This window comes from Amphibalanus amphitrite, unplaced genomic scaffold, assembly GCF_019059575.1.
Source record: "Amphibalanus amphitrite isolate SeventyFive unplaced genomic scaffold, NRLGWU_Aamphi_draft 001473F_arrow, whole genome shotgun sequence".
NCBI classification, from domain to species: domain Eukaryota; kingdom Metazoa; phylum Arthropoda; class Thecostraca; order Balanomorpha; family Balanidae; genus Amphibalanus; species Amphibalanus amphitrite.
The window spans coordinates 124,891-151,848 of record NW_024882966.1 but is presented as its reverse complement, the minus strand read 5'-3'; the positions used below and the strand labels follow the sequence as shown (position 1 = coordinate 151,848).

General features: G+C 51.3%; 2 protein-coding genes across 5 annotated transcripts; one reads left to right on the top strand and one right to left on the bottom strand.

The window, feature by feature from the left end:
• LOC122373296 (DNA-directed RNA polymerase III subunit RPC6-like) lies at positions 1 to 25,932 on the top strand. Of its 2 annotated transcripts, none has more exons than XM_043351225.1 (8): positions 1 to 19; positions 14,525 to 14,641; positions 15,069 to 15,186; positions 15,546 to 15,671; positions 16,085 to 16,198; positions 16,495 to 16,746; positions 25,244 to 25,420; positions 25,843 to 25,932. In XM_043351225.1, the coding sequence occupies exons 1-8, from the start codon at positions 9 to 11 to the stop codon at positions 25,915 to 25,917; spliced, it is 990 nt and encodes a 329-aa protein (XP_043207160.1). In that variant the 5' UTR covers positions 1 to 8; the 3' UTR covers positions 25,918 to 25,932. The 2 variants fall into 2 exon arrangements, with proteins under 2 accessions (XP_043207160.1, XP_043207161.1); XM_043351226.1 differs by lacking the exon at positions 1 to 19 and adding an exon at positions 13,792 to 14,231.
• On the bottom strand, positions 16,233 to 25,032 carry LOC122373297. Of its 3 annotated transcripts, XM_043351229.1 has the most exons (6): positions 24,575 to 24,991; positions 18,632 to 19,190; positions 18,385 to 18,508; positions 17,994 to 18,148; positions 17,447 to 17,689; positions 16,233 to 17,130 (listed from the first exon to the last, which is right to left on the bottom strand). In XM_043351229.1, the coding sequence occupies exons 4-6, from the start codon at positions 18,107 to 18,109 to the stop codon at positions 16,992 to 16,994; spliced, it is 498 nt and encodes a 165-aa protein (XP_043207164.1). In that variant the 5' UTR covers positions 18,110 to 18,148; positions 18,385 to 18,508; positions 18,632 to 19,190; positions 24,575 to 24,991; the 3' UTR covers positions 16,233 to 16,991. The 3 variants fall into 3 exon arrangements, with proteins under 3 accessions (XP_043207164.1, XP_043207163.1, XP_043207162.1); XM_043351228.1 differs by having other exon boundaries at positions 18,385 to 18,639; positions 24,845 to 25,032; XM_043351227.1 differs by having other exon boundaries at positions 18,385 to 19,190.
• Positions 25,933 to 26,958: the final 1,026 nt, after the last annotated feature.

Below are 26,958 nucleotides of genomic sequence, written 5' to 3'. Positions count from 1 at the left end.
GTGTAAATATGCAACGCAGGTGAGTGAAGTCTCGGCAGTTCTTGGCATCTTCATGTCTTCTCCTCTCAAGTTTGAATACTTCTTTGCACCGAGCTATAATGGCCCACATCATACTCATTTTTATCCCAACCGTCCCAACCAGCTTTGTGCGCTTGCTGACGAGCCTTATTCATCTGAAGAATGGGTTTAACTCACAAACACAGCCTATCATCCGTTCGGCACATTGCATGCACTTTCATCACGGGAGCTTATTCCGTATCAATGAACCTACAACATACTACGAGCATTTGGCAGCTCCCGGGCCGAACTTGCTGCGCTGTTTTCGTGTCCGGGCCCCGCCCCTGTGCGTCGGTCGGGTCCGTTGCCCCGCGGCGCGCTGGCATTGACCGTGGCCGAGCTGGTTTCTGGGCCCGGGCCGTCAGCACCGCCGCTCGTCGGCCCGACCCGGGTGCGTGCTGCGTGAGCGCGCGACCTGCGCCGTGCGTGCCGTGGGAGCCGCTCCTCTGACAGGGACGGCCCGAGGCGGTGGGCGGGTGCGGCGGCGGTCACCGGCCGGCGCAGCCCGCCCGCCCCTCCCCGGCACCCTCCCTGCGGCCCGTCCGACCCAGCGCGGCCACCTCCGTCGGTCGATCGAGGCCGGCCCGCACCGACCGGGGTCAGTGGACCACGCAGAGCGGGCGCCGCCCCACCTCTGCCCCGAGGGCGTGTTGATATCGCCGTGCTGGGAGGAAGGACCCGAGAGCTAACGCACCATGCATCGATGGCTCAGCTGCAGTACTGCCTGTGTCTGCGCTACGCAGTATAATTGAACTACGACTGAATCAGGGACATACCCACATAACACGCATTAGCGCCTTTTACGGGGCTAACCCCAAACGTCCAGGAGCTGTCAGACAAGGCAGGCTTCTGAGGCAAACTCTGGATTAGGCACTGACTAACTGTTATAAGACGGGAATAGAAACAGCAAAATAGTCAGAGGTTTCCATTCACCACGAGTTTCACAGTACCGACGCGACGTACCTACTTCAAGCGAATTAGGGACATTATATACATAATTTCACAATAGCATCCAATGTGAGCGGAGTTCGAACTGCTACGCATTGCAGGCATCGCTGCTAAATGCAGTCGCTCTGTTCTTACACTCTAGTCCCGAATCGTCCCCAAGTCTTATCAAACATCCCGACATAAAGACCGCCCGCTGAGACTGAATCCAGGGCTCCGCCGTCTGCCATTGCTCAGACTTTATTGGACATCTAACCCCATCGGCCAGACGGATCCTCCGATGTCCACTACTGACTCCGATGACATTCGGCTTTATGGATAATTTGCCGCTTGATTTGTGCTTTGAGTTCTCCAAGATAAACATCGTATAGGTAATAAAAAGCGGCAGAAAATACACTAGAGTTTAGTAAACAGGCTGATGCCTCGGTGCCCCTCTCCCTAAAAACGAACCCTTTATAGTAGAAAGTAGCAGGCTCGGATGTTCTGGTCGATAGCTCAAGAAGATTGTGAATCTTCAGTGAACCCCCATGACCATGGCTGACCCATTTCCTCCTCAAAGTATGTCATTACCAGCGTGAACGTCATCACCTTTGCATGCCAAGCGATCGACTCGCACCGAGAACTCGTACAATGGACAAAACGGCTCCACAAAAGAGCGCATTCGCGGCCCTCATTCTCGGAATGCATCATCACTCAGCTCGACTGAAAGGTCTGACTGAGCCCGAATCAGGTCAACAGTCATGGCTACAAGGTCAACAAGCGGCCATCGGACGGCCGGTCTGTCCCGGCAGCAGGGCGGCCAACTGGGCTGGTGACCGCCGCCGCGGGCCGCGCCATTGATCGTGTGTGCCCTTGAACCCGCCAGCGTTGTTGCAGGGACGCGGTCGGTCGGTGGGCCCGGGCCGCCGGACGCTGCCAGCCAGGATCGGTCGACGCCCCCCCCCCCCGCCGCTCCATCCGCAGCCGGGGGGGGGAGGGGGCGAGGCCACCGGGGGAGTCCAATGTAAGGGAGGGTAGGTAAAGGGACAGGGAGAGAGAGAGAGAGAGAGAGAGAGAGAGAGAGAGAGAGAGAGAGAGAGAGAGAGAGAGAGAGAGAGAGAGAGAGAGAGAGAGAGAGAGAGTCACTAGCACAGAAGCGGACGCGACACCTCTGGTCCTCTATGCCTCTGATAGTTTGCACCGACGTCCGACCTATATAAGTTCAGACAGTCTCTCGGGCACACAGTCTGTATCGTTTCCCAGATTTTGCATCTGCCGATACACACCACAGCTTGTAATGTGCCCGGCTACTACCTTCGCTCCGTGCACGGCGCTAGACCCTTTACGGAGTCTCGGACACTGGACATCCGAGTATAGCGATGAGTCAAGTGCAAACTACAGCATCCATGTACTTACCTATGATGCTGACAAGCCCACAGGAGTTCCAACTCAACCAGGACACGTCAACTGTTATGGAGAGGCACCGACGGGCGTCTGCCTATCGGAACAACCATCGCCGACTGCCGGCTACTGCATGACACCGGATCGAATAACCGATATACAGCCAATGAATTCACACGACCTGCACTGTCGGGAAGCACACATTTGCAATTCAGAGGCAATACTCCATTGCTATGTGGTGACCGCCACGTAGCAGTCAGCGCCATGTGGCGCGCGCGGCGCATGGTGACAAGTGACTGAGCAGAGGACGTCTTTGGACTGCAGCCGGCGGCGTCTCCGTCATCTCTGCTGGCAGACAAGTCCCATTGAAAAGGGCGGCAAAGGGTCTTAGACGTCATAGAGTTGGTACGCCAGAGTATGGGACCTATAAAAGCACCAGGAAAATCCCAGAGAATTGGCGAGGCCTGAGCATCGGGATTTGGGAACATCAGAGACATTTGATAGTCCAGAATGTCAGAGTTTTAGAGTCTCGTCTGAGTCGGAACAAACCAGTCCTTGCTGTCCAGTGTTAACGAACCATATATCGATGTTTTGACTATCACCCGAAATTCAAACATCAAGTATTTCTTTATTATCATGACCTTCCCTCCTTTTAAAAATATGCTGAGCCAAAATTATATTGTTTTAGCGTTCTTTTGGATATTTCACTGATGAAGGCCTGTGGCCGATATATTTGAAAACGCTAAAACAACATAATTTTGGCTCAGCATATGTTTGAAAAGGAGGAAAGGTCATGAAAATAAAGAAATACTTGATTTTTACATTAATAATGATCCTCCAACAAGCACTAAAACAGATACAACTCACGAAATTCAAACAGGTTACGTTCTTCCAGGGTCAAAGCCAGTCGCTCGAGATCCACCGCAATGCTCGAGAGTCAGATAGTGAGGAATGTGCAAACAGTTGTGGATTCTGTACCGGACTTACAGCTGTCAGCTGTGGTCGCTCGATTCCGAAGTCTGGTCGATATTCGCGAATCGCGATTCACGATACAGCCACTGTCACAGTTGGTTAGCACCAGCCGCCATACGAGGATCGGCACCAGAAATCACAGGACTACGAAACATATGTCGGACACCAGCTCTCAACACCAGTCACCAAGTCCATCAGAATACAGCTGAAGTCTTAGAGAAGTTGATATAACGGACACTGGTAGCTATATATCTGTACTTATTCCAAAATTATAATCATTTTCATAGATAAAACGTTTCCGGCCAAAAGCCAATAACCGGAGCTCAACTCCTCCTGCTCCTGGGAAGCCATTCTACCGCCAGCTGCATGCGTAAACAATCAAGTTATTAGTCGCCCCTACCATATACGAATTCACATGAGCACCGGCTTGACATTCGATTACAGATCAGCCAGCACCAGGCAGGACGGCCTGCCGCTGGTTGTTCGCGCTCGCCGCTGCCAGCATTGCCAGTGATATCTGCATGCTGGCAGGTGCCCCTATGCACCCGTGACCTCCAGACAGGATCACTGCGGCCCCCACAGTCGTCCGGTGACCCCACCGGTTACCAGAGTTGACATCAGCGCATGGCTGTCCAGTGTTCACTGTTCAGTGTCCGCTGTCCAGTTGATCGGTTGGTGCATCCGACTGAACGTGGCTTCCAAAGCCACACCTTACAAAGGGGGATAACCGTTCACAATCACACCTCGTGAGCCTTTCTGCTCACTCACACAGAGCCACAGGTTTTCAGTCATTCTCGGAACCGACAAAACGCCAACCCTGCTTTGGAGACCTCGTCCCACGCCATGGGTTATCAATCGGCGTTAATTTCCCATCACCGTTCACCATTAATCCGCTCGCCAGTAGGTCGGATCAGTGACAGACCAGACCGCTGGTGCTCAGCCGGAGGGTACTGCGAGAGGGGGACGCTGCAAACGACGAGGGGTCGAGGGGGATCGACGAGAAACGGAGGAGAGCAGCGAGGAAGGCACTACCAATACCAGCTGGGACCGGCAGCGAGCGGCCATCGAGCCGGCAGAAACGGACTTCAGAAGGTCTGAGACACCGTTTGTCGTATGAGCAAGAGCGTAAGAGCGGGGGCATTCCACGTCAAATCGAACAAAAATCGGCTGTTTTGCACCTTACCATCAGCGATTTCATTATAAATTTGTGAGCGAGTTCCTGTGTGGCCCCGGACATTACATTGATGTTTTTTTGCACATTCTGACCACAGGTCTTCTAAATATAGGGCATCAAATTTTTACAAAATGTTGCATCTTTATATTTTTGAACGACCATAACTTTGGTTGTACTTGTTTGATTTGAATGAAATAAACCTTACTGTTTAGGTAATTTCTTAAGCATTTGTTTAGAATTGCACCTACTTAAATATATGACCTTGAAATTTGCTTAACTCTGTTCTTAAGCACAAATATTGAAATAGCAAAAAACACGTCACCTTCGATTTGGCTCATTTTCATATATTTTATTGCCTACCATATTCTTAACAACCTGTGAAAAAATTAGAGTGGGCCATTCATAAGTTTTGAAGAAAATTGCACATATGCAAACGTATGTTAGCACGCGCAGTGGAGGAGGAAGAACGAATTTCGCCCACCCCTCCTGTTTTTCGCCAATATCTCATAAGATTAATGCGAAATTAATTATGGCTACCTGTCAAGAATTGAATTGGGCATCTCATCGTGCAAGCAATAAGAAAATCGGTTCACAACTGTTCTAGTAATAGCGGTGTAAAGTGAACATCCTGTCGCCGCAGCAACGCGGCGACTCGGCAGCCGGCGCCGACCGCTACGCGCCGCCTGAATTGTAGACTGTGCCGGGACGGAACGGAACGGTTCCGTCTTTACATCGCGCTCCCCAGGGGCGGATCCAGGAAAACTCCAAGGGGAGGGTCATGAATCGAAGTGGTACCCCTACATATACCCAAAATTAAAAACTCAACGGATTTCGTCCACTTCATTTTGGTGGTGCCCCCATTTTCAGTTTTTTTCTTTTTAATTTTTATTTTTAGTCAGTATCTTAACTTTTGCCACAACCACATTTACCAATTGTAAGCAAGTATATATGAATGTGCTATGTGTATATGTATATGTTGTGGACGTTGAGTAGTGAGTACTTACCAGGAACGTTATCAGGTAAGCGAATCGTTGTCAGTCCGACGAACTTGACCCTGGCGTCTAAAGGGTCTGTCCTTGACACTTCAGGCTTGTCAGGGGCACCAAAGTCCTTCCAGGGACACCACAAACCTGTCAGGGGCACCTACGGCCTTGTAGGGGCGCCACAGGCCCGCCAGGAAGCAGGGGCACCACAGGTCTAGCAAGTATACACGACAGGCCTGTCAGGGGCACAACGGGCCTGTTGGGCCCATGAGCACCCCTAGGGGCAGGGGCACCACAGTCCTTCCAGGGGCACCGCAGGCCTGTGAGGGGCACCAGCGGCCTAGCAGGGGCACCAGTCAACACAGGCCTGCCAGGGGCACCACAGACCTGCCAGGGGCACCAGAGGCCTGCCAGGAGCACCACCGACCTTGCAGGGGTAACTTGGGCCTGTCAGGGGCACCACGGGCCTGTCGAGAGGCACTTCAGGCTTTTCAGGGGCACCATAGTCCTCGGCCGGGCGCAGGGGTAGCAGGGGCACCAGAGGCCTGCCAGGGGCACTACAGGCCTAGCAAGGGCACCACTGGTCTATCAGGGGCACCACGAGCCTGTCATAGCCAGGCATCTCAGGCTTGTCAAGGCCCAGGGGCACCACAGGTCTGTGAGGGGCACCAGCGACCTAGCAGGGGCACCAGTCAACACAGGTCTGCCAGGGGCGCCACAGACCTGCCAGGGGCACCACAGACCTGCCAGGGGCACCAGAGGTCTGCCAGGGGCACCACCGGCCTCGCAGGGGCACCTTGGGCCTGTCAGGGGCACCACGGGCCTGCCGAGGGGCACTTCAGACTTTTCAGGGGCACCAGTCCTCTTAGGGCGCAGGGGTACCAGCGGCCTAGCAAGGGCACCAGAGGCCTGCCAGGGGCACCACAGGCCTAACAAGGGCACCACGGGCCTGTCAGGGGCACCTCAGGGTTGTCAGGGCCCAGGGACACCACAGTCCTTCCAAGGGCACCGCAAGCCTGTCAGGGGCACCAGAGGCCTGCCAGGGGCACCACAGGCCTGCCAGGGGCACCACAGGCCTAGCAAGGCACCACTGGCCTGTCATGGCCGGGCACCTCAGGCTTGTCAGGGCCCAGGGGCACCACAGTCCTTCCAGGGGCACAGTGGCGCAGCCAGGGGGGGGGTCAGAGGGTCAGCTGACCCCCCCGAAATTTCTGTCAGGGGCCCGCTCGAGAAAGAGAGAGAGAGAGAGAGAGAGAGAGAGAGAGAGAGAGAGAGAGAGAGAGAGAGAGAGAGAGAGAGAGAGAGAGAGAGAGAGAGAGAGAGAGAGAGAGAGAGAGAGAGAGAGAGAGAGAGAGAGAGAGCGAGAGAGAGAGAGAGGAGAGAGGAGAGAGAGAGAGAGGTCCTAATCTACATAATCGGACGGGCCCGCTTCGAAAAGTGTCTACTGGGACATTACGGGTGAGTGGTAGGCCTGGGGCCCCCGGTGGATGGGTCCGGGCCCCCGGGAGAACGGGCCCCGAGCTCCGGGTGGACGGGGCCCGGACCCCCCGGTGGATGGGGCCCGGGCCCTCGTGAGAACGGGCCCGGGCCCCCGGGAGAACGGGCCCCGAGCCCCGGGTGCACGGGGCCCAGACTGCGGGGGGATGGGGCCCGGACCCCCGGAAGAACGGGCCTGGGCCCCCTGGGTGGATGGGGTCCGGGCCCCCTGGGTGGATGGGGCCCGGGCCCCTGGTGGACGGGCCCCAGAGCCCCGTGTGGATAGGGCTCGGGCCCCCGTATGGATAGGGACCGGGCCCCCGGGTGAATGGGGCCCGCTAGGGTGACCCGCTTGCTCCGCAACGCGAATAAGGGGTATTTTCGATCGGTGGGCGTTTGGTTGGTCTTGTGTCCGTGGGTTATGTATCCATTTCGGTCGATTGCCTTTTGACGGCTAAGCATTTTGGTTTGGGAAAAAATATCCATCGTATCGAGGTGCTCGTGTCTGATAACCATGCGTTCTACTATAGAACATGCCAAGTTTAGGAATTTTATATTAGGTTATTGAAAAATGAAAGCCATCGATGAATTACTATGTAGAGGTTTGAAACATTTATATCTTTAAGAATATTGTTGCTCGTCATGCAAAAGCGATGATTGGATCTTGGACAAAATTGAATGCTCTTTCCAACTATGCTGCAGTTTTCAGTGCAAATTGTAGTGCATAGTGCACTAGGTGCAACGGTCTGGCCTGTACCTACCCCGCGCTAAGTAACACCATGTCAGGACCACGGAAACAGACAGAATCTACGTCACCACATCACCACACCACAGCAAACCAGGCCCAAGGCAATACATATCCCATGTGAGCGCGTTAACCCTCGCCGGCACGGGCCATTTTGCGTTCTTCGACGGCACAAGAGAGGGAGGTCCCTCCCCCCTCGCGTTTGGCCCATGATCGATCTAGGGAAAACGAACGTATTGCCCGTGACGAGAGGAAGCCGATGATACCCAATTTAAAGGTCCTAGGTCATTGGTTGACCCTCCAGGTCAGGTCAATGACCCAAATTCGGGAAAATTGGGATCTTAGAACGTCGTAAAATGTGGTTGCTATAGGGTTTTTCGGGGTGCTGATCACGAATATTATGTCAGTTTTGAGCACAGATCGATGCCTTTTATGCACTTAGGCCAGGTCGGGTCAGGTCAACCAGTATAGGGTCCCGCCGGTTATTCGTAGTACGTGTCAACCGCCTCTGACAGCTTTGTAACATGTTACGAAATACAAAGGCACCAGAACTACTTCTTAAATGTTCAAATGGTTGCTAAATTGGAATTCAGCTAAAAAAAAAAAACTAGCCTAGAAACATGCATAACTTGATAAAAGTGTACCGAGGTCATCATAGGTCAGTGACCTGACCTGACCTTCAGGTGACATTGACATCCACCCTTATGCATGGGAGCAACATCAAATCACATGTTTGAGCGCTGGAAACCACGAAAGGACTGCAAACGCGCGGCTAATGCGAGCCGGCATACGCCGAACTATCTTGCGCCGAATCGCGATTCCGGCCAAACATGGTCTCGGAAAGTAGGTCACAGCTCAAAGGTCATTTGGGTAAGGGTCATGAAATTTCTAGGGTAGGTGTAAAATTGATCAACGCGAGGTTACTGAAAGTTACGTCGCGATCAGCCGCTTTTTACGTGAGTTATTCGCGAAAAAAAAACCTTAGGGGGTTGCATCAACCCCTCCCCCTGTGCCGGCGACGAGGGTTAAAACTTCTTGTGAACGAATTCACGTAATGAAGAAGAATAAAGACACAATCTACTACAGCAGCCAATACATGGCTTAGGACAGGCACATGGGACTACTTAAATCTTGTCCGACAGAAGCAGGCAACAGTTCTGATTGCATTATACCTATGCTATGCATATTGCGGAAGGGGCACATTTCGGCCTCGAAAGATACGAATTCATACGTCATTGTAACATATATTTCTGTGGTGGTCAATTTGCGTAAAAATTGAACACCGGGTGATTAACTACCGAGCTATTGTTCTATCCAAATTTTCTGATTCAAACTCGCTCAGGGTTATCGTGCAGGTAAAGGAGGCCCGCTCAGCAGAATGCTTATGAAATATGGAGAGATTCTGAAAAATGGGTGGGGGGCCCGCACACTAGGGGGCCCGCTTTGGAGGCGATGACCCCCCCGAAACGAAATCCTGGCTGCGCCACTGCAGGGGCATTACAAGCCTGTCAGGGGCACCAGAGGCCTAGCAAGGGCACCACAGGCCTACCATGGACACCACAGGCCTGCCAGGGGCACCACCGGCCTTGCAGGGGCGCCTCAGGCCTGTCAGGGGCACCACGTCCCTGCCGGGGACACTTCAGGCTTGTCAGGGGCGTTACAGTCCTGTCAGGGCCCAGGGGCACCAGGCCCGTGGTGTCCCTGCTAGGCCTGTGGTGCCCCTGGTGGTCCTGTGGTGCCCCTGTCAGGACTGTGATACCCCTGATAGGCCGGTGGTGCCCCTGGCAGGTCTTTGGGCCCCCGGGCCTCAAGGGGGGGCCATGACCCATGTGACCCCCCCCCCTTGGATCCGCCCCTGGCGCTCCCTACCGCTGATTACGTTCGATTCGCGTCAAATTTTGTGAGATGACTAAGAAATGTACAGGCAATCTTATGGTGAAAGAATTTTGAAAATCGGTTGGTAAACAATTGAAATATGAACGTGTAAACACAAAATTGATTGCTGCGTTTCCCGCATCGGCCGAGCCCGCCTCAGCCGGCGACATGTTACTCTTAGCAGGCCTCTAACTGCCATATTTATTATTGGATTAACTAGAAATTCCCCATATATACTAAAAAATGTATGTTCTTTCGTGTAGTGAAGATCAAAAGGCGTGAAGATATCGTTGCGTGATAATGTTATTGTTTTCGTTGAATTTACTTCATGATGCATTTCCACACGGCTCAAAATTCACCGCAAAATACCGTTTGCCTGAGACACTTTTACTATGGAACGTGAATGCTTGACTACGATGACTATGCATTTCCATTCTCGCAGAGTTTGGGATATCACTAATCAGCAATCATTCATTTCAGAAAGTGTACACAAGCAAGCATGTCTTGACTCTGTCTTTCAAGGTCACGCGCGGTTGCGTGATGTTGATGCATGAAAACGGCGTTTGCCGCGAAAGTTATGAATGGCCCACTCCAATTTTTTCACAGATGGTTAGGAACATTGTGACGGACATAATATGTAAAAATTACCCAAATCGAAGGTGACGTGTTTTTTGCTATTTAAATTTTTCTGTTTTAATTCAAGGTCAAATACATTTCAAGGTCACTTCAATTTAATTTTATAATTAAAAATCAAAGCCTTATCAATTGCCTATAAGACCCTGTTAATATCATTTTGATACCAGAAAAGGAACCAGAGTTATAGCCATTTACAAAATTGATGTGTGGCATTTTTCGCTATATTCGATGACCTATATCTCAGCGATGCGTTATCAAATTTCGAAAATATTATACGTAACTCAGTTTTGAACCATGCCCAGTCTGCCTACAAATTTTCAGAAAAATCGAAGGGGATGACGGATTTCGGTGTTTGATTTGACGTGGAATGCCCCAGCGGAGAAATCCCAGGGAGTGTGGATTGCAAGGATCGCTTTACGTCCATTACACGTATGTACAAATGGACTTTGGGCACATTTGTTCTGGTTACTTTCCTCATCTGGGCGGGAACAAGGTGCCGGTATGTTGATTTCTGAAGTGAGAACATCATTATTGAATATAGCAGTCCCGACGAGTTTTTTTCGATCAAAGATTGTTCGAAAACTATGATATTCGAAGCCTTGCGTTGGATGTCTTGCGTTGGAAAGTTGAACAAACAACACTTGAAATTTCCATTAGCCAGGGAATTAATCTCCGGTTAATTCCAGGGAACAACCGATTAATCTCAAACAACATCGTTCAAAAAGTTACTACACCACACCACTGGATTGTAAAAGAGCTGGGTTGCGTAACAACCAGCTCCTGAGGTTTTTTTAAGCCGCTCGATAACATCGAGTATCTCGATTGGCATGTATTCATTCCGTGTCAACGGAAACTGAAACGCATCACACCAATCCAATAACTTTCCAAAGAACTTATTTCATTGGAGAAATCAATGGGCGGGCCGCGGGGTAATCGGTGATTATCATTCCCGCGTTATCGTACATTACAGCGGCACGATGCCCGGCGTTCTTCCCACCGTGCTAAGCAGTCTACTAGACGGGTGTTCATGGACCACCGTCCAATCACCGGCACCGCTAACTGAAACGACAATCGCCATCCGTCGGCAGAACGACGCGAAAAATGGCCGACTTAATATGCCAATCACGATTCGGGAGCCACCGAGGCACCTCAGCCATAACGTTATGCATGAAACGAGCGGCTGCCAAACGACCCGAGCATTCAGGGTCAGAGGCGCTCCTGGCCAAAACAGACATCGTGAGGAGCTCGGTATGCTTTCATTAGGCGCATAATTCAAAGCAAGGCACCGTCTTAGTTGAAATAAAAATGTCTCTTTGCCCGCCACCCAGAATGAGCGCAAAATGTGGAGGCAGATGAATGAGACAAATCGCCGCGCTTTGAGTGCCGGCGAGGCGGCTCATCCTCAGGGAGGCGTCGCCCACCATTCTCAGCGTGCCAGCACCCCGGTCGGCGCCACGGCAGCCGGGCCACCTCCCCGGCACCGGGGACTATTTCTGGCCACTGTCTCGGCATCCACGTCTGCTCGGGCCGACAGCGACCCGCCCCGCCCGTCCCCGGTTCGGTCAGACGCCAGTAGGCCCACAGACGGGTGTATGACTAGAGGCTCGCTGTTCTGGTGATCGTACTTTCGGGTCATGGCCCGGCCCGGCTCGGCCCGTCTCCACTGTGCCTGCAGTGAGCGTCTGTTTTTGCACCGTGCACACTGCACACTGCACAGAGAGCGGTGTGCCTCGCCGCGCGGACCGGCAGCGGACGCCACCTGTTGGCCGCACGCCGGTTCTGAGAAGCGGCGGCCGCCCCGCCGCTCTGGTGGCATTTCCGGCGCTGGCCGCCACTGGCTCCCAGGGAATTCCTGTTCCAATGTCAGGGTCAGGGTGGCGGGCCGGCACAGGTGGGCGCCCGAGGGCGGAGGCGGAGGCGGCACGGCCTTTCCGGTGACTTTCCGGGGAGCCGGACACGTGCCGCCTCCGCCCGACGTCATCGCGTCATCAGAGTTCGCCCCGTCATCAAACGGATGCCCGGGTAGGTGCGTCATCCACGTCCAGTCCCTGGCGTATCGCTCGCCAACATCGCGCTACGTCATCACTTCACGTGACGTCATCGGCTGGCCCCCGAGGGGTTATAAAGAGCCGGTGTGAACCGCGCCGGGGTCAGTAACCGCCTTGTGTGAAAGAGCTTCGAAGAAAGCTCCGAACCCACGCATGAATCTTACGAACCCCTATGCGCGATACGAGTTACGACAAACCGCTTAAATATGTATGGTTTACGAACAAAGGTGCGATTGCACAACTAGGAAACTGGAAGTCGAGCTGACTGCACAACTAAGAAACAACATCCATGCATGATGCATGATACATGCATACAAATCGCCTGCATACCTACTGCATAGTGCATGCGGTAAAGCAGGAGCGACCAAGCTAATACAACTTCATCACATATATGTATACGTTTAGCGTTAACTACCTGAATACGGATTACGGAACACACATAGGCACCTGCAATCTGCACGCATGAGCTGCATCCTTGGAAAGATCCCGGGAAAGTGTGTCGATGAAAGGGACTTACTTGACGGAGGGTCCCACTCCTGCCGCTACCAGACCGTGCAGTCAAGACGACGCAGCCATCTAGCACGGCATCCAGGGCTAACAGCCATCTGAGACGGCAAATGACGGTTGTAAGCTGCATGCAGCGGCAACAACAGGCTAACCTGAAACGCAGACATAAGAGTCAAATTTCAAGTATTTGGAACTTTCTTCCAAGACCTTTTGGGTGATAGACCAACACAGGGATGAGACTCGCCGTCTCGGGAAACTTCATCGGTCGGCAACAAAGTAAAGGCACACGATCGGCAACAAAGTAAAGGCAACACAAATGCATATTTGCAGTTTGCACTTCTCAATCATCATGCTGCAAACTTTGCAAAACACGCACGGAGCGTAAAATACGAACATGCCTATTGCCTACATACCTTCAGGCGTTTGCTTATTGCATGCAATATGTGCAAATCGTGCATTCTTGCCGGAATCCGGGCATTTGACCCCGTGGATGCCTTGATTTGTGCAGCGTCCACGCCGCGCTTTGAGTGTGAAATTTACCTGCATCAAACCTAAGGCCGTATGGGCCGTATAAAGGCATCAAGATTCAAGTCCATCTTAAGCTCTGCAGTCTGCATATTTTACTTCATTTCGCGCGAGTTCAACTTCAGATGCTTGTTCCTCAAGAATTCTTGACTCTTGTCACTCTTGTCGATGTTATGCCCATTCCATTGAAGCCTAGTTTATAAGCTCAGTCCCGCGACTTCAGTCAGTCCCGTGACTTTGAACACCGTGGGCCTCGGGCCTTGACCGTTTTCTTTTTTTTTATACAAGTGAATGAAATGGAAGGAGATGCACCCCTTCCTGTCACGCTAATCTCACAAAACTCACGGCCCGGCATATAGACCAAAATTTGACTACTTCGACCAATGGACCACGCCAAGGCCGACCACGCGCGGATGCGCGCGGATTAGAATTTTTCGCGCGGACGGCGCGGACCACGTGCTACTTTCTGCGCTTGGTTTCTGCTAGATACCCAGATGTCGCCACCTGTCGGCTGCAATGATTTTGCTTTTTTAACATTTGATAACAAACTCAACAAGACAATGGCCAAATAGTTAATGAGTCACCCGTTATCAGTGCCAATAAAGCTACATAAAGTCTCAAAGAAGTGTTTTTCTCATAACTAAGTAATTTCAAAATAAATGCACTTGGGTAATCAACAGCTGTTAGCGCTAAATATCTGTAGTCAAATCATACGCAGCTGCTTCAAAATATTGTCATTGCTTCGTGCGGCGGCGAGCGCGGCAAGGCCCTAAAACACAGCGCGCAAGGCCCTAAACTTGACCCTAATTACATAGCGTGGAGAGTGCGAGGGGTCCATAGAGAGTGGTCCGTGTTGGACGCAAGAGCCAAGCTGCTACGCGCCCTAACCCAGAACAACAACGAGAGTGGTCCGTTTCAATAATCAATTTATCAGTTGATTGAGGTGTAAACAGTGGGATATATCAGTGTCATGATATTGCTTGATTGATTTTTCAATGGGTGCTTTGTATTTATGTTGTATGCAAATGCACAGGCTGATTTTGACATAACACATCACGTGCCTTTTCTTTTTTCAATATTTTCCACTCAGGTTTCCAGTTGCCACTATTAAGTATAAACCCACAAACGTGACATTGCATCAATTAATAGTGTATGTTTTGAGCAAATGTTAAATATGTTTCAAGGAAGACTGATGTTTCAGGGCAAGGAGGTACATACATACCAAACTTATTCCTTCCTTTGACGGGCTGCTAGGAGTGATGGCTTCCAGTAGTGCTGCAAAGGACACAGAGGCAGCTCTCGGTCCAGTTGAAGAAAGGTAAGGACCAGCATCAGGAATGAGTGAGGTCATCAAATGCAAAGTGAAGCAATGTTGACAAGATCTTGTGTGTGCACAGGTGGCACAAATTTTTAGTGATGCGATGCTGGCCCTAACTCTGATCCTGTGCTGAACCCCTGTTCTGGCACAGCCTGGTTGGTAGTTCTAAGCTATGGCTTCTGCACACTAGGTGCAGTAGTTACCTTCTTACTGTATGATATGAATTGGTTCATGATTGGTGTTCTTAAACATGTACCTACTGCTTTCACACCTAGTTTCATTGATTTCAAGATCATTTTCCATGTCAATGTTTTGTGATTGCAATAGTGCTGCTCATCAATTACTACCTATCTAATTCACCAAACTACAATGATTAACAATATTCTTATGGAATATAAATTTCCAATCTGGACTTAACTTACCACAGGATCTTGGAGCTATGTCGAACATATCCAAAGGGAATCTCAGACAAGATCATCCAGAATGACAACCCGGAGCTGGAGCAGAAGGAGCGTGTTCAAGCAGTCAACAACCTGCTGGCAGCGGTAGGTACTGCTACCTCATTAACACTAATGACTTGGCAAATAGGCATGCTGTTAACTGCTTTCAGTGCTTTACTGATGCATCACTTGCTTTCAACTTGATGTTTTTCAAGTGTCCTGTGGGATTCCAGATGTATAATGTGTAACTATGAGTACCTATGCATGTTTCCATGTAAGTACAATATGAATTCCAATGATCATTATTTTACCCATCATTGCTTATTGTTATTTTAATGCCTGTCAATCTTAGTACGTCATTATAATTGTTTGAACACTTCTATACAACATCTTTACATTGAATGACATTCTAAGGTCAACTAATCAGCTGTTCTTTTGCTCATCATTTCTCATGCTTCTTTCAGGGCCATATCGACCTGTTTAAGCAGGGTTCCGAGCTCATCTACCGATTGAAGGGCACCAGTCGAGCACGGGGCGGCGACGCCGAGGAAAAGATTGTTTATGGCATCATAGAGGAGGCCGGCAACAAAGTAAGACGACGAAATGTTTGCGTTTGAATGACGTGGTGCGAAACAATGGTGCTTCAACTGTCTGGGATGTGTTTTCACATATGCCATCTCTAAAACAGTAATTGCTCTGGGCTACGGTAATAGGGGGTGCATAGGCGGCGGAACGGGGGGGGGGCACCGGGGCACCGTGCCCCTCCTTGATTTTGACATTTTAACATTAGCCCTATGGGCGTTGCATGGAAAGAATGGGACCAAAAGTTGGCAGTGCCCCACTTTATTGAAGGTGTTCTGCCTCTACTGTAGGGGTGCACTTGATAACTTTTCAACTCTTGTATGGCTTGCGTGTCTTCGAATGTGCTGTCTAATTCTTCTTAGGTTGAAAAGCTTGCTAGCTCTGATCTTCGTTTTTTTGTTGTTGTTGTTGTCTTTTTCAGGGAATATGGATCCGCGACATTCGCTTCAAATCAAACCTTGGCATGACCCAGCTGAACAAACTGCTGAAAACTATGGAGGGAAAGAAGCTCATCAAATCAGTGACGTCTGTTGCGGTAAGACCATAATCTTTTCGTATTATTGTACGAGTTGAGTTGGTATGGCTATTCGATTTATTACAAGAGTGAATAGAAACTGATTTTCGTACTAGGTAACTATTCGGCATATGTACACATTGGAATGCTCTCTCGTAATCATCTGCCGCTAGAGCTGGAGGCTGGCATTCGGAAGTTACCACCTTCTTGCACTCAAATTAGACAGTACAACTTGTTTTCGCTAATAACAACGAACACGTCGCGTCTCCGCCCACCAATCACCCGGCGCATTTTACGTGACACCTCCCTTCGCACAGGCGTCCCGCAAGAAGGTCTACATGCTGTACGACATCGAGCCGGACCAGTCGGTGACGGGCGGCGCGTGGTACTCGGACCAGGACTTTGAGTCCGAGTTCGTGGAGGTGCTCAACCAGCAGTGCTACAAGTTCCTGCAGCAGCGCGCTGAACAGGCGGCGGCCAGCTCGGACGGCCCGATGGCCGTGAGGAACCTCTCCTGCGCCTCGTCCAAGGAGATCGCCCAGTACATCTCCGAGCTGGGCATCAGCAAGGTACGAACCACGTAAAGTTAGTGCCCCAGAACACCTTCACCTTCTCATTTAAACATATTTGTGCTTCCTGATAACAAATATTTACACTATTCACGCTTATAAGATCCTACAGACACGCACATTCGCAGAACATTCGACATCCACTTTTCATAAGCTATCCTACGTTCCGCCGTAGCCGAGGTTACGTCATAAATAACACTACCTATATTTCGCCACCCGTCGACAACACCGTAGTCGAGCCGGCCTCAGGAGAGGAGCTCACAGAGGAGTGCGAATCCTAAAACCGCCGTCAGCGCCATCTGCAGCGCCCCCGCCGCAGATACCTCGTGGTGCACCTCGAACTTCGGCATCTCCGTGGCTTCTGGCTCGAGAAAGTTGATGTACCTGGCGGGAGAAAAAAGGCGTGAATTGTGAGGCGTTCTCGAGGAGGTCGCCGTCAATTACTCACAAATGGAGCGAATTTGACGCGTTATTCCCAATCTAGTTGAAACTTTATCGATTGAGATTGAAAAAACACAACTCCAAAGACAATCTCTGTGATTAACACCCTGAGGTGTTGTATTGTGAATTCCCTATCAACAGCAATATCATACCAATATCATACCATGCTAGCTTAGCGCACCTCCGTTTCAGGATGGTAATGTCCCACCATCTTTCCCCCTCGGCTTCCATTCAGTGCGCCCCGGGGGCGTGGTCTCACATGTACTCGCTCTCTGCGCGCGGAGTGAAGTTGTGCGCGCTGACGCGACCGTCCCGCACCACGCCGATGGCCCAGCTGACGCGGTACGTCCTGTTGACGATGCTGACGTCCTGCGCCACGTCGCCGGTGCTGAGGTTGCGGAAGAAGGTGGCGTGCAGCCTGCCGTCTAACACCGCGCAGTGGTCGCAGCTCACGTCCTGGTGCTGGTCCAGCCGCGGTGTGCTCCAGTTACTGGCAGAGTACCTGGGCGGACGGCCGGACGGGGATGGAATGAGGATGGGATGAACTGAACAGGAAGAGATAGGGACAGAACGAATGGGGAGATGAAAAGGACGAGACGGGACGGGACAGACAGGGTTAATATGGATTTTGACATGATGAAAAGACGGCCTTTGTGAGGGGTGAAGGGAAATCAGGTTTACATTACCCTCACTCGCGACACGATCATTGGACTCATATGACAAGGATGAACGGGTGTGTCTCTTTCTCGTCTGTCCTCTTTCCCTCTACATTTTCTCTGTCCTCTCCCCCTCTCTTTTATCCTCACCTATCTTCCACCTGCCTCCGGTGTGCGATGTAGACGTCTGTGTCATGGTGTGTGCCGGCCGGCTGGTCCGTCTCGCTAAAGCCGAACCCACAGTACTGCAGCTCGTCCAGGTCCATGCAGTCCAGGTCGAACCAAATGGTGCCATCGCTGTGTACCTAACGAGGAAATGTGATTGTCGATCGATGAAGTATCTTGTCCATATTTGCGGTGATTTGTCTTAGCTCCTAATCTCGGAGAAATGATCGTAAGTGTGAGTCGATTATCTCGTACAAACCAGGAGAGAAGATATTGTAGGCCCAGTTATCATTTTACAAGTGTGCGTTTTTACATATATGTGTAAAAATGCACATAGGAGAGAATCAAAGACTTACCACCGAGTCAGAAAACTTACCTCCCAACCAAGAAATGCGTCGGGATTCGTGTGGAACTGTTTGACGAACGCGTTGCCCTCTGCCTTGACTATTCCTGCCGCTTCGAGTCGGGATTTCAGGGATGTGATTTCCGGTAGCCAGGCACTGAGGAGCAGACAGGCTGTTCTCACGAACCCAAGCCCATGCATGGCTTGATTGGCTTCAAGCATTCAGTTTCGATAGTCATCCCCTCTATAGGATGCGAGTACAAAAGGGGGTTCTGTTTACCGTTATGCCATTGTTAGGCCAAAGGCAGCGTCTCCATTTGGTAGGTGTATTGGAGCTTCCACAAGCAGTAGCGGCAGCAGCAGCAGCACAGCAGCACCCGCGCGTGGCGGCTCCCCGGCTCCGAATGACCGCCGCCCCCGGCTGCGGCCGTGACCCCGCGCCGCCGGTCGCAGCGGCGCGCTCAGAGGGAGGCGGCCCGCAGAGGCGCGTCCAGCAGCGCGCCGAGGGGAGGCAACGGGCACACGATCCACTAACACTTCCTAACACACCTCCCCCCTAAATAAAATGTCCCTTATTCTTTGCACTATAAAACAACGCGACGAAACTGCTGCTTCGACCGCGATCGGCCGCGATCAGCTGCAGCAGTGGCATCAGCTGCTCGGTCTGCGGCGCTGCAGTCGGTGACGTCCGCTCCGGTGACGTCCGCCTGGTGACGGCTGCGCTGGCGACATCTGGCGCTGCTGACGTCTGCGCTGGTGATGGCGTCGAAAATCGAGCGCCGCACCTGCGTCTCAGCGGTGGGACGCCACCTCGCGCTTCACCCCCTCGAGGTTCAGGCCTGCCGATGATACATTGGCTCAGAACATGTCGCACACTTTGGTCACACACAATCGAACAAGTCTGACGTGTGTATGCTTATAAAAAGTAGGTACCGTGCCGGAGTACACAGAGATGCAGAGAGTTTGACAACGGTTTTTAATGCAGTCGTTTCAACAAGCGTACCTATTTACAGAGCGGGGTATCTTACCGGAGGCCGGGATACTCTCCCGTATCGTGTGACGTATGTGCTCGTCGGTTGTGGCGTTTGTTCCACAGCCGTGTCACTGGGCACCTGCAAAAAGTGTATGAATGGACTACTCTTCGTAATGATGTTAGAGTCCTGAGATACGGGCTCGTCGGTCCCTTGTTTGTGTTCGTCAGGCGTAGTCTCGTCAGTGGTCCGCTGTCCGTGTTGCTCGGGTGCAGCTGGCCGTTCGGCTGGATCGTCTTTCCTCCGAAGTTTCATAGGTTTCAGATGATTGTGATGAACGTTGGTCTCCTTACCACCGGGCATGCTGACCTTGTAGGTGACTCCGTCTCCCTCCGGACCGTGCCTTCTTAAAATGGTCGCAGGGCCTTTGTAATGAAGGGCCAGCTTACGTTTACCTCCGACGTGAGCCGTATGGTCCCTCACCCACACTTTTTGACCTGGCACATATTCAACCTCTCGTGCCGACTCGTTTTGTGTTTTTGTCATGTCGTTGGAGGCTTTGTTGATGTTTTCGTGAACCTTGGTGTATGCGTCTCTGAGTTGGCGCAGCCTGTTTTCGACATGCGTGTCGACCATCGACACCTCGCGCCTCTGGTTGAAAAGCTCATCAACTGGCAGGCGTGCCTCATACCCATGCACCAGGAAAAATGGGGTAAATCCGGTCACCGAGTGTTTGGACGTGTTGTATGCGAAGGTGAGGAAAGCCAAATGTTCGTCCCAATCAGATCCGCAAGGTTTGATAAATTTCGAGCACATGTCCTTGAGCGTGCGGTTAAAGCGCTCCACCATGCCATCGCTCTCAGGCCGATAGGGTGATGTCCGAGTTTTTTCGATTCCTAGTCGTTTGCACAGGGACTGGAAGACCGCAGACTCAAACTGGCGACCTTGATCGCTGTGAAGGCGTTCTGGCACCCCTTGCCGCAATACCATGTCCAGAAGACAGTCAGATACAGTTTCAGCTGTCTGGTTCTGCATGGGGTAGGCAAAGACGTATTTGGTAAAGTAGTCCATTGCTACTAAAGCGTACCTATTACCGCGAGCCGACATCGGCATCTCGGTGATATCGATAGCCACTCTTTCAAATGGCCTCGAATAGGATTCGGTTCGGAGAGTTGCTTGCATCTGTGGTGCTGGGCGACTGCGTCGTTGACAGGTCTCGCAAGTTTCGCAGTAGCGGGCGATGTCCCCGCTCATCCCCAGCCAGAAAAACCTGGTTGCTGCTCTCTCGAGAGTTCTGTCGGTTCCCAGATGACCAGCAGCCTCATCGTCGTGTAGCATGTTCAGGACTGTCTCATGATAGATTTTTGGAAGGACAATGACTGAGCTGTTGCCATGTCGCCTTAGCTTCAAAATCCCGTTTTCCATCGTGAGCTGGTCGAAAAATCGAGCCATGCTACGTAGTGAGCTGTTCTTCTTCTGCAGTTCTTTTTTAGAAGGGAGCTTCTTTGCTTCCAGCCAGTTTCTGACCTCACCCAGTAAGGGGTCGAGCTCCTGCTCCAATTGTAGCTTTTCGAGGGGGATGTCTTCTCGACCGCCCTTGTGGTCGGCGGCCAGCAGCTCTTTGGTCTCCGTCTCAGCTGTGGAGTCAGTGACGTCAAGGACGGGCCTCGACAGAGCGTCAGCATTACCATTGTCGCTGCCCTTGCGGTACTCAACGACAAAATCGTAAGTACTGAGCTCAATGGCCCACCGACCTCTCCGACCGGTGGCATCGCCGTCGACGTTGATAGATTTTGGGACGTTTTTGAGCGGTTTGTGGTCTGTCAGGACAGTGAACTTGGTGGCCGCGAGGTATTGCCGGAAATGTCTGACAGCCCACACGATGGCCCACAGCTCTTTGTCGTATGCGGGCCACCGTCGTTCAGCTTTGCTGAGGACTTTGCTGGCGAATGCAATTACCCTCTCTTCGCCATCGAGCGTCTCTGAGAGCACCGCTCCCACCGCAGTGTTCGAGGCGTCGGTTGCAAGCCTAAACTCCCCTTTGCATGTCGGTAGAGCCAGGATCGGAGGGGATGTCAGCTTGGTCTTGACGTTTTCGAAACTTTTGATGAGCTCGTCTGTCCATTCCAGTTCTCCCTTCTTCTCAGCAGCTTCTCTGATGGGTCGCACGAGGTCAGAATAGTTGGGCACGAATCGCGAGTAGTATCCTGCGAGCCCTAGAAAACTCTTCAGCTCTTCGGCTTTCTGTGGTCGAGGCCAGTGACGCACCTTCTCTATGTTTGCTGGGTCTGGCTCCACACCGCTCTTCCCCACCTTGTGTCCGAGGAATACTACCTCGTCGCGGGCTAGACAGCACTTCCTTGGCTTAAGTTTCATCCCTGCTGTCCTGATCCTTTGGAAGACCTCCTCCAGGTTCTTGAGATGATCGTCTTGATCCTTTCCGAAGACAATAATGTCGTCTATGTACACCAGGCAGCTTTTTGAGTCCATTCCAGCCAGCACTAGTTCCATCAGTCGTTGGAACGTGGCTCCAGCGTTCTTGAGGCCGAAAGGCATGGACCGGAAGTGGTGCAAGCCTTTTCCCGTGCTGAAAGCGGTTTTCTCTCGGTCTTTTTCAGCGACATCAACCTGCCAGTAGCCCGAGGCCATGTCGAGGGTGGAGAACAGGCTTGCCCCCGCGAGGCTGTCGAGGCTGTCATCCACCCTCGGGAGAGGGACTGGCAGACTTTGGGTGACAGAGTTCACTGCTCGAAGATCGACGCAGAATCTGAAACTGCCGTCTTTTTTCTTGGCCAGAACGATGGGTGAGCACCAAGGGCTGGAACTCTCCTCGATTATTCCCTCTTTCAACATCTTTTCCTTTTGTCTTTCCACCTCTTCTCTTAGTTTCATTGGGATCCGTCGTGGCCTTTGTCGGATCGGAGCCGCGCCTCCAGTTTCGATGTGGTGTTGTAGAAGCTTTGTTTTTCCAATGTCGGACTCTCCCGTGCTGAAGATATCCTGGTATCGTGACACAAGTTGTGTTAGCGAGGTCTTGCCACTCTCTGAAAGGGCAGTAGACTCGAGTTTGAGTTCGCTTAAGAGATCATCGAGCGTCCCTGCACTGAGTTCAGCTGAAGCCGCTGAAGAGCTCGGGACGTCGTACATACCCTTGCCATTTTCTTGAATAGAGTACAGTGTACCGATTTCTGTGCCTGGAGGGATCGTTACTGCTTTGCCCCCGATGTTGGCGACCTGAATCGGCACGGTTGCCTCGCTCGTCACTTCTGTAACTAAACGAGGGACCCTCCACTCTTGGCTGCTCTCAACTGAGTGAGGTTCTAGAACACCCTCCCAAGTGGCTTCTTTAGTGATTTTAACGCCTCCATCTGGGATCTCGACCTCGGCCTGAACGAGGGTCTGAGACCTAGCGGGGATGGTGACTGAGGCACAAGTGACCACCCTTGCTCGTAGCGGTCGTAACTCAGAATATGTTGGTAAAGGAATCTCGACGTTCCCCACTCTGAAAACCCCTGCCCTGTCATCTAGCACCGTTTTGTGCTGGCAGCAGAAGTCTCGGCCTAGAACGACCTGGTAGATCAAGCCTGGAATGACCAGCATAGGCTGGATGAACTGCGAGGTTTGTATCGAGAACGACACTTCTGCTTGTGTGTTGACCTGTATTTTCTGCCCGTTTGCCTGCGTTATTGTTCCAAAATTTCCTTTGTGGGACGCTCCTTTCTGTACAGCCGCTCGGGCGAATTCTTGTCCAATCATTGACGCATCGGCTCCGGAATCAACGAGGGCCCATACACTGCGTCCTTCGACTTCGATTTTGATCACTGAAGCGCGTTTGGGGCTTGCTTCTTGACCAGGCACTGCTGTAGTGTTCCCAACAGCGCCAGAATTATCGCGTGCGGGGCTCGAGGGAGCGATGCCCCCTGCTGCGACTGGCGTTCTCCAGCATTCGTGAAGCGCGTGGCCGTGCCTTCCGCAACCGTGGCAGGAAATACCGGGCGGAATCGCGCTCGGTGCTGCCCTCGGGGCAAAGGACCGTGTTGTCCGTTTCTGTCGGTTTGAAAACCGCGGACAATCGCGTTTGAAATGGGCGGTATCGCCACACAGGTAACAAACGCCTCGTTTACTGTCGGTTGGTTTGCAGTGCTCGGTCACCTGGACTTTCATTTCATTCAACTCACTCCGGAGTTCTCCAAGGACGGTCAGAATATCTGGTGCCTGTCCACCCTCAATGGGTTGAGTTTCTTTAGCCGAAATTGCCACCGTCGTGTCATGACCAGCGGACGCCCGCATAATGGCGAGAGTGAGGTCCTTTTCCCAAAGTCTCTGGACGACTTCCTCCGCTTTTTGAAGCGACAGCACAGTGTGGTCATTGTGCAGCTTCTCTTGAAGCTTAAGATCGCTCAGACCACACAGGAAGTGATCTAGCGCTATATGATCCACCTGTTCACTGGATAACCCCGGGTGTGCCAGGCCTGTGAGTTTTCGGACGCGATCAGCGAATGATTCTATATTCTCTTCAGGCAGTTGACGGATAAAACGCAACTTAGCCCGAGCCCGTCGCGTGTCGCAGCTAGATCCAAATTTATTTTGTAGGGCCCCCTTAAGTTCCTTGTAGTCGCTCCTGGCTCCTTTGTCCAAGTTCCCACAAATGTCCAAAGCAGCACCATCCAGCAAGTCGAGCAGGGCAGTTGCTAGTTTTGTCTTCTCCAAGTCACCAAAACGCGTCTCAAAACGGAAAATCCACGTTTCCCAATTTTCCTCCTCGCGACCGCTAAATTTTGTTGTGCTGTGAATTTTTGAGTACAGTTCGTTCGACATTTTGGGCAGTGTATGAACGACGACTAATAAATATGATCGTATCGTCCAACGATACGGTATGCAATGACCAAACCGGTAATTTGAAAATCGTGTCGTAAAACGACTACGCTATATATGCCCTATCATCGTATCGACCAACGATACGTTATGCAATAACAAAACCAGATAATTTGAAAAAAAACGTGTCGTAAACGACCACGCTATCTGTGCCTAATGAGTTGCAAACGCTGCCGGTGCTTCAACGTGATTTGATATACACCAACTATAATCGACCGGAAATCAGCAAAAGCCGTGTCAAAAACGACTGCAACTTTCCCAAATTTCAGGTCGTAGGTTTAAGGCGCATGTATCGTGAATCGATAACATAGGAGCTGCTAAAACGGTTACCGTTTAACCGAACATCACTTAAATGTAGGGAGCGTAAATGAGCTTACCTTGACCGCGCCAATGTTAGGCCAAAGGCAGCGTCTCCATTTGGTAGGTGTATTGGAGCTTCCACAAGCAGTAGCGGCAGCAGCAGCAGCACAGCAGCACCCGCGCGTGGCGGCTCCCCGGCTCCGAATGACCGCCGCCCCCGGCTGCGGCCGTGACCCCGCGCCGCCGGTCGCAGCGGCGCGCTCAGAGGGAGGCGGCCCGCAGAGGCGCGTCCAGCAGCGCGCCGAGGGGAGGCAACGGGCACACGATCCACTAACACTTCCTAACACCATGGTTTCTGTGACAATCATGTGCAATAATAGCGTTGAATGATTGTATTCATTCATATATGCACGAGTTATGCTCAATTGCACATCGAATCTAAATCGAATCAAGCATCAAATGGCACAAAAAATCGTTATTGTATCACACACGCCAAGTTCGCCAGGTTCTTGATGTTCACTTTTCAGACAAAACAGCTCCACTTGTAATGCAGGATAGCTCCTTCGGTGCGGAAATTATTTAATATGCTTCTCGCGTTGGTTAATTCGCATCACCTTTTTCAAGTCATGAGAACTCTGAAAATCGACATTAATCCATGCTTTGCTGACCCAATTTTGAAGCAATCGTTACTGCCATCTTTTGTAGCTCTTTGTCCCGTATTTTAAGCTCTCGCCTCTCCCTTGCAGGTGAATTTATCCGTGCCCGACATTGAGAAGATCCTGGACACGCTCATCTATGACGGCAAGGTGGAGAGGCGACTGCAGGCGGGCGGCGGAGTCCAGGAGCAGCTGAAACTGTACCGCGCTACGCAGACACTGCTGCCACCTGTCGGCCTGGTCAAAACCCCGTGCGGCATCTGCCCGGTAGGTGGCGCGCATAGGCGTGGGAATCGACGGCGCACCTCTGAGAATGCTGATTGCTGGTTATGGGGAACATGTGGGGACTGGAGCAATAGATCCACATGTCCGAACAAGCTTATTTTGAGCAGACTGTTACCAGTATTGTGATTAAGCTCATAACATTTAATTTTCCTGAGAGATAGGTATGCTGGACCACGTTTGACAACAGCTGCAGTTCCTCACCCGACTCGTTACCGTTTGTGTTAATTGCGGCTGATTGCCATAATACTTCGGTTCCATGATGATTCTTTGCATGCATCGTGAACTCATTACAAAATTATGGTACTGCCCGGATAGAGTTATCGCTTACCGTGCTTCGCAGGCTTGCGCTTGCCCGGACGCGCCAGGTCGCGATCCTACTAACCGTTTCCATTCTTGTGTTTCAGGTGATAGACCAGTGCTCCGACGTGGGCTCAGTCACTCCGAAACACTGTTTGTACCTCAAAGACTGGCTAGAATAAAATTTTTGTTTTGTATGATGGTTGATTTTTCAGAGACTGTTACTTCAAACACACTCAGTCGGATTGACGGTCAGAGTTGGGACCTTTTCCAGTCACCCATGTGAAATGTCTCAGGCCTTTACCAGGTGTTTACCAGCATCATCAGGTGGTCGAATGTTGTTTCAGCGGCTGGGATCGGAGCGTACTGCGACAGTGGATTCACAAAGTCAAACGTCACTTGTCTCGCAGTTTAACCGCTTTTATTGAGAGCACTTCTATGATTACACGCCACGATCTCGGTACTCTAGGAGTTGACAATGACACTGCAATCTGAATTACACTACACACTACATGTCATCAGAGTGAAGCTAAATATCTAGTCACCAACTCACCACCAATGTAGAGGTAAATAAATCATTGAATACCTGTAAATACACAACCAAGCCAGTCAAGATACCATGATTTCACACCATAAAGCACAACGAAAGAGCGCGATTTGACTAGAAAGGGCGGACTTGTCTGTCCTAGAAACACAGACGTGTTCACCGTTCACCAAACCAGTCTCTGTATCATCACTGACGATACGCAGAAGCTTGGCTTCAAACGAGGCGCCAACTACTTTATGTGAACATCCACACCGCAAAGCAAACACACGTCATTCGCCAATTGAAATATGGAACGCGTATGCGTGAGCTGGCCAAAGAATCATGCGCGATTGGCTTGATTTTGAAAGGTGATTCACGTTTCATCGTTAAGCCGTAATTTTGGATCTCTTGCCTATTGTGAAGTCATGATCAATTTAAACAAATAACACTGAAGATAATGCAGGAATGTAATCACTGAACAATAAAGGATACCCGCACATAGCGAGCGGTAAGCTTGATCCCGATTAATCGTCCATTGGTATGAAAATAGAGCAAAAATACACGGATTCTTTTGTGTATGGTACAGCCCACTAAAATACTGATTTGATTCTCCATTTGGGAACGGTGGTCTGTAGTTGGAACTGTCCTGATTGCGGCCACGCACCAGTTTGTTGTCGGCTCATCACGCAATCCTGCG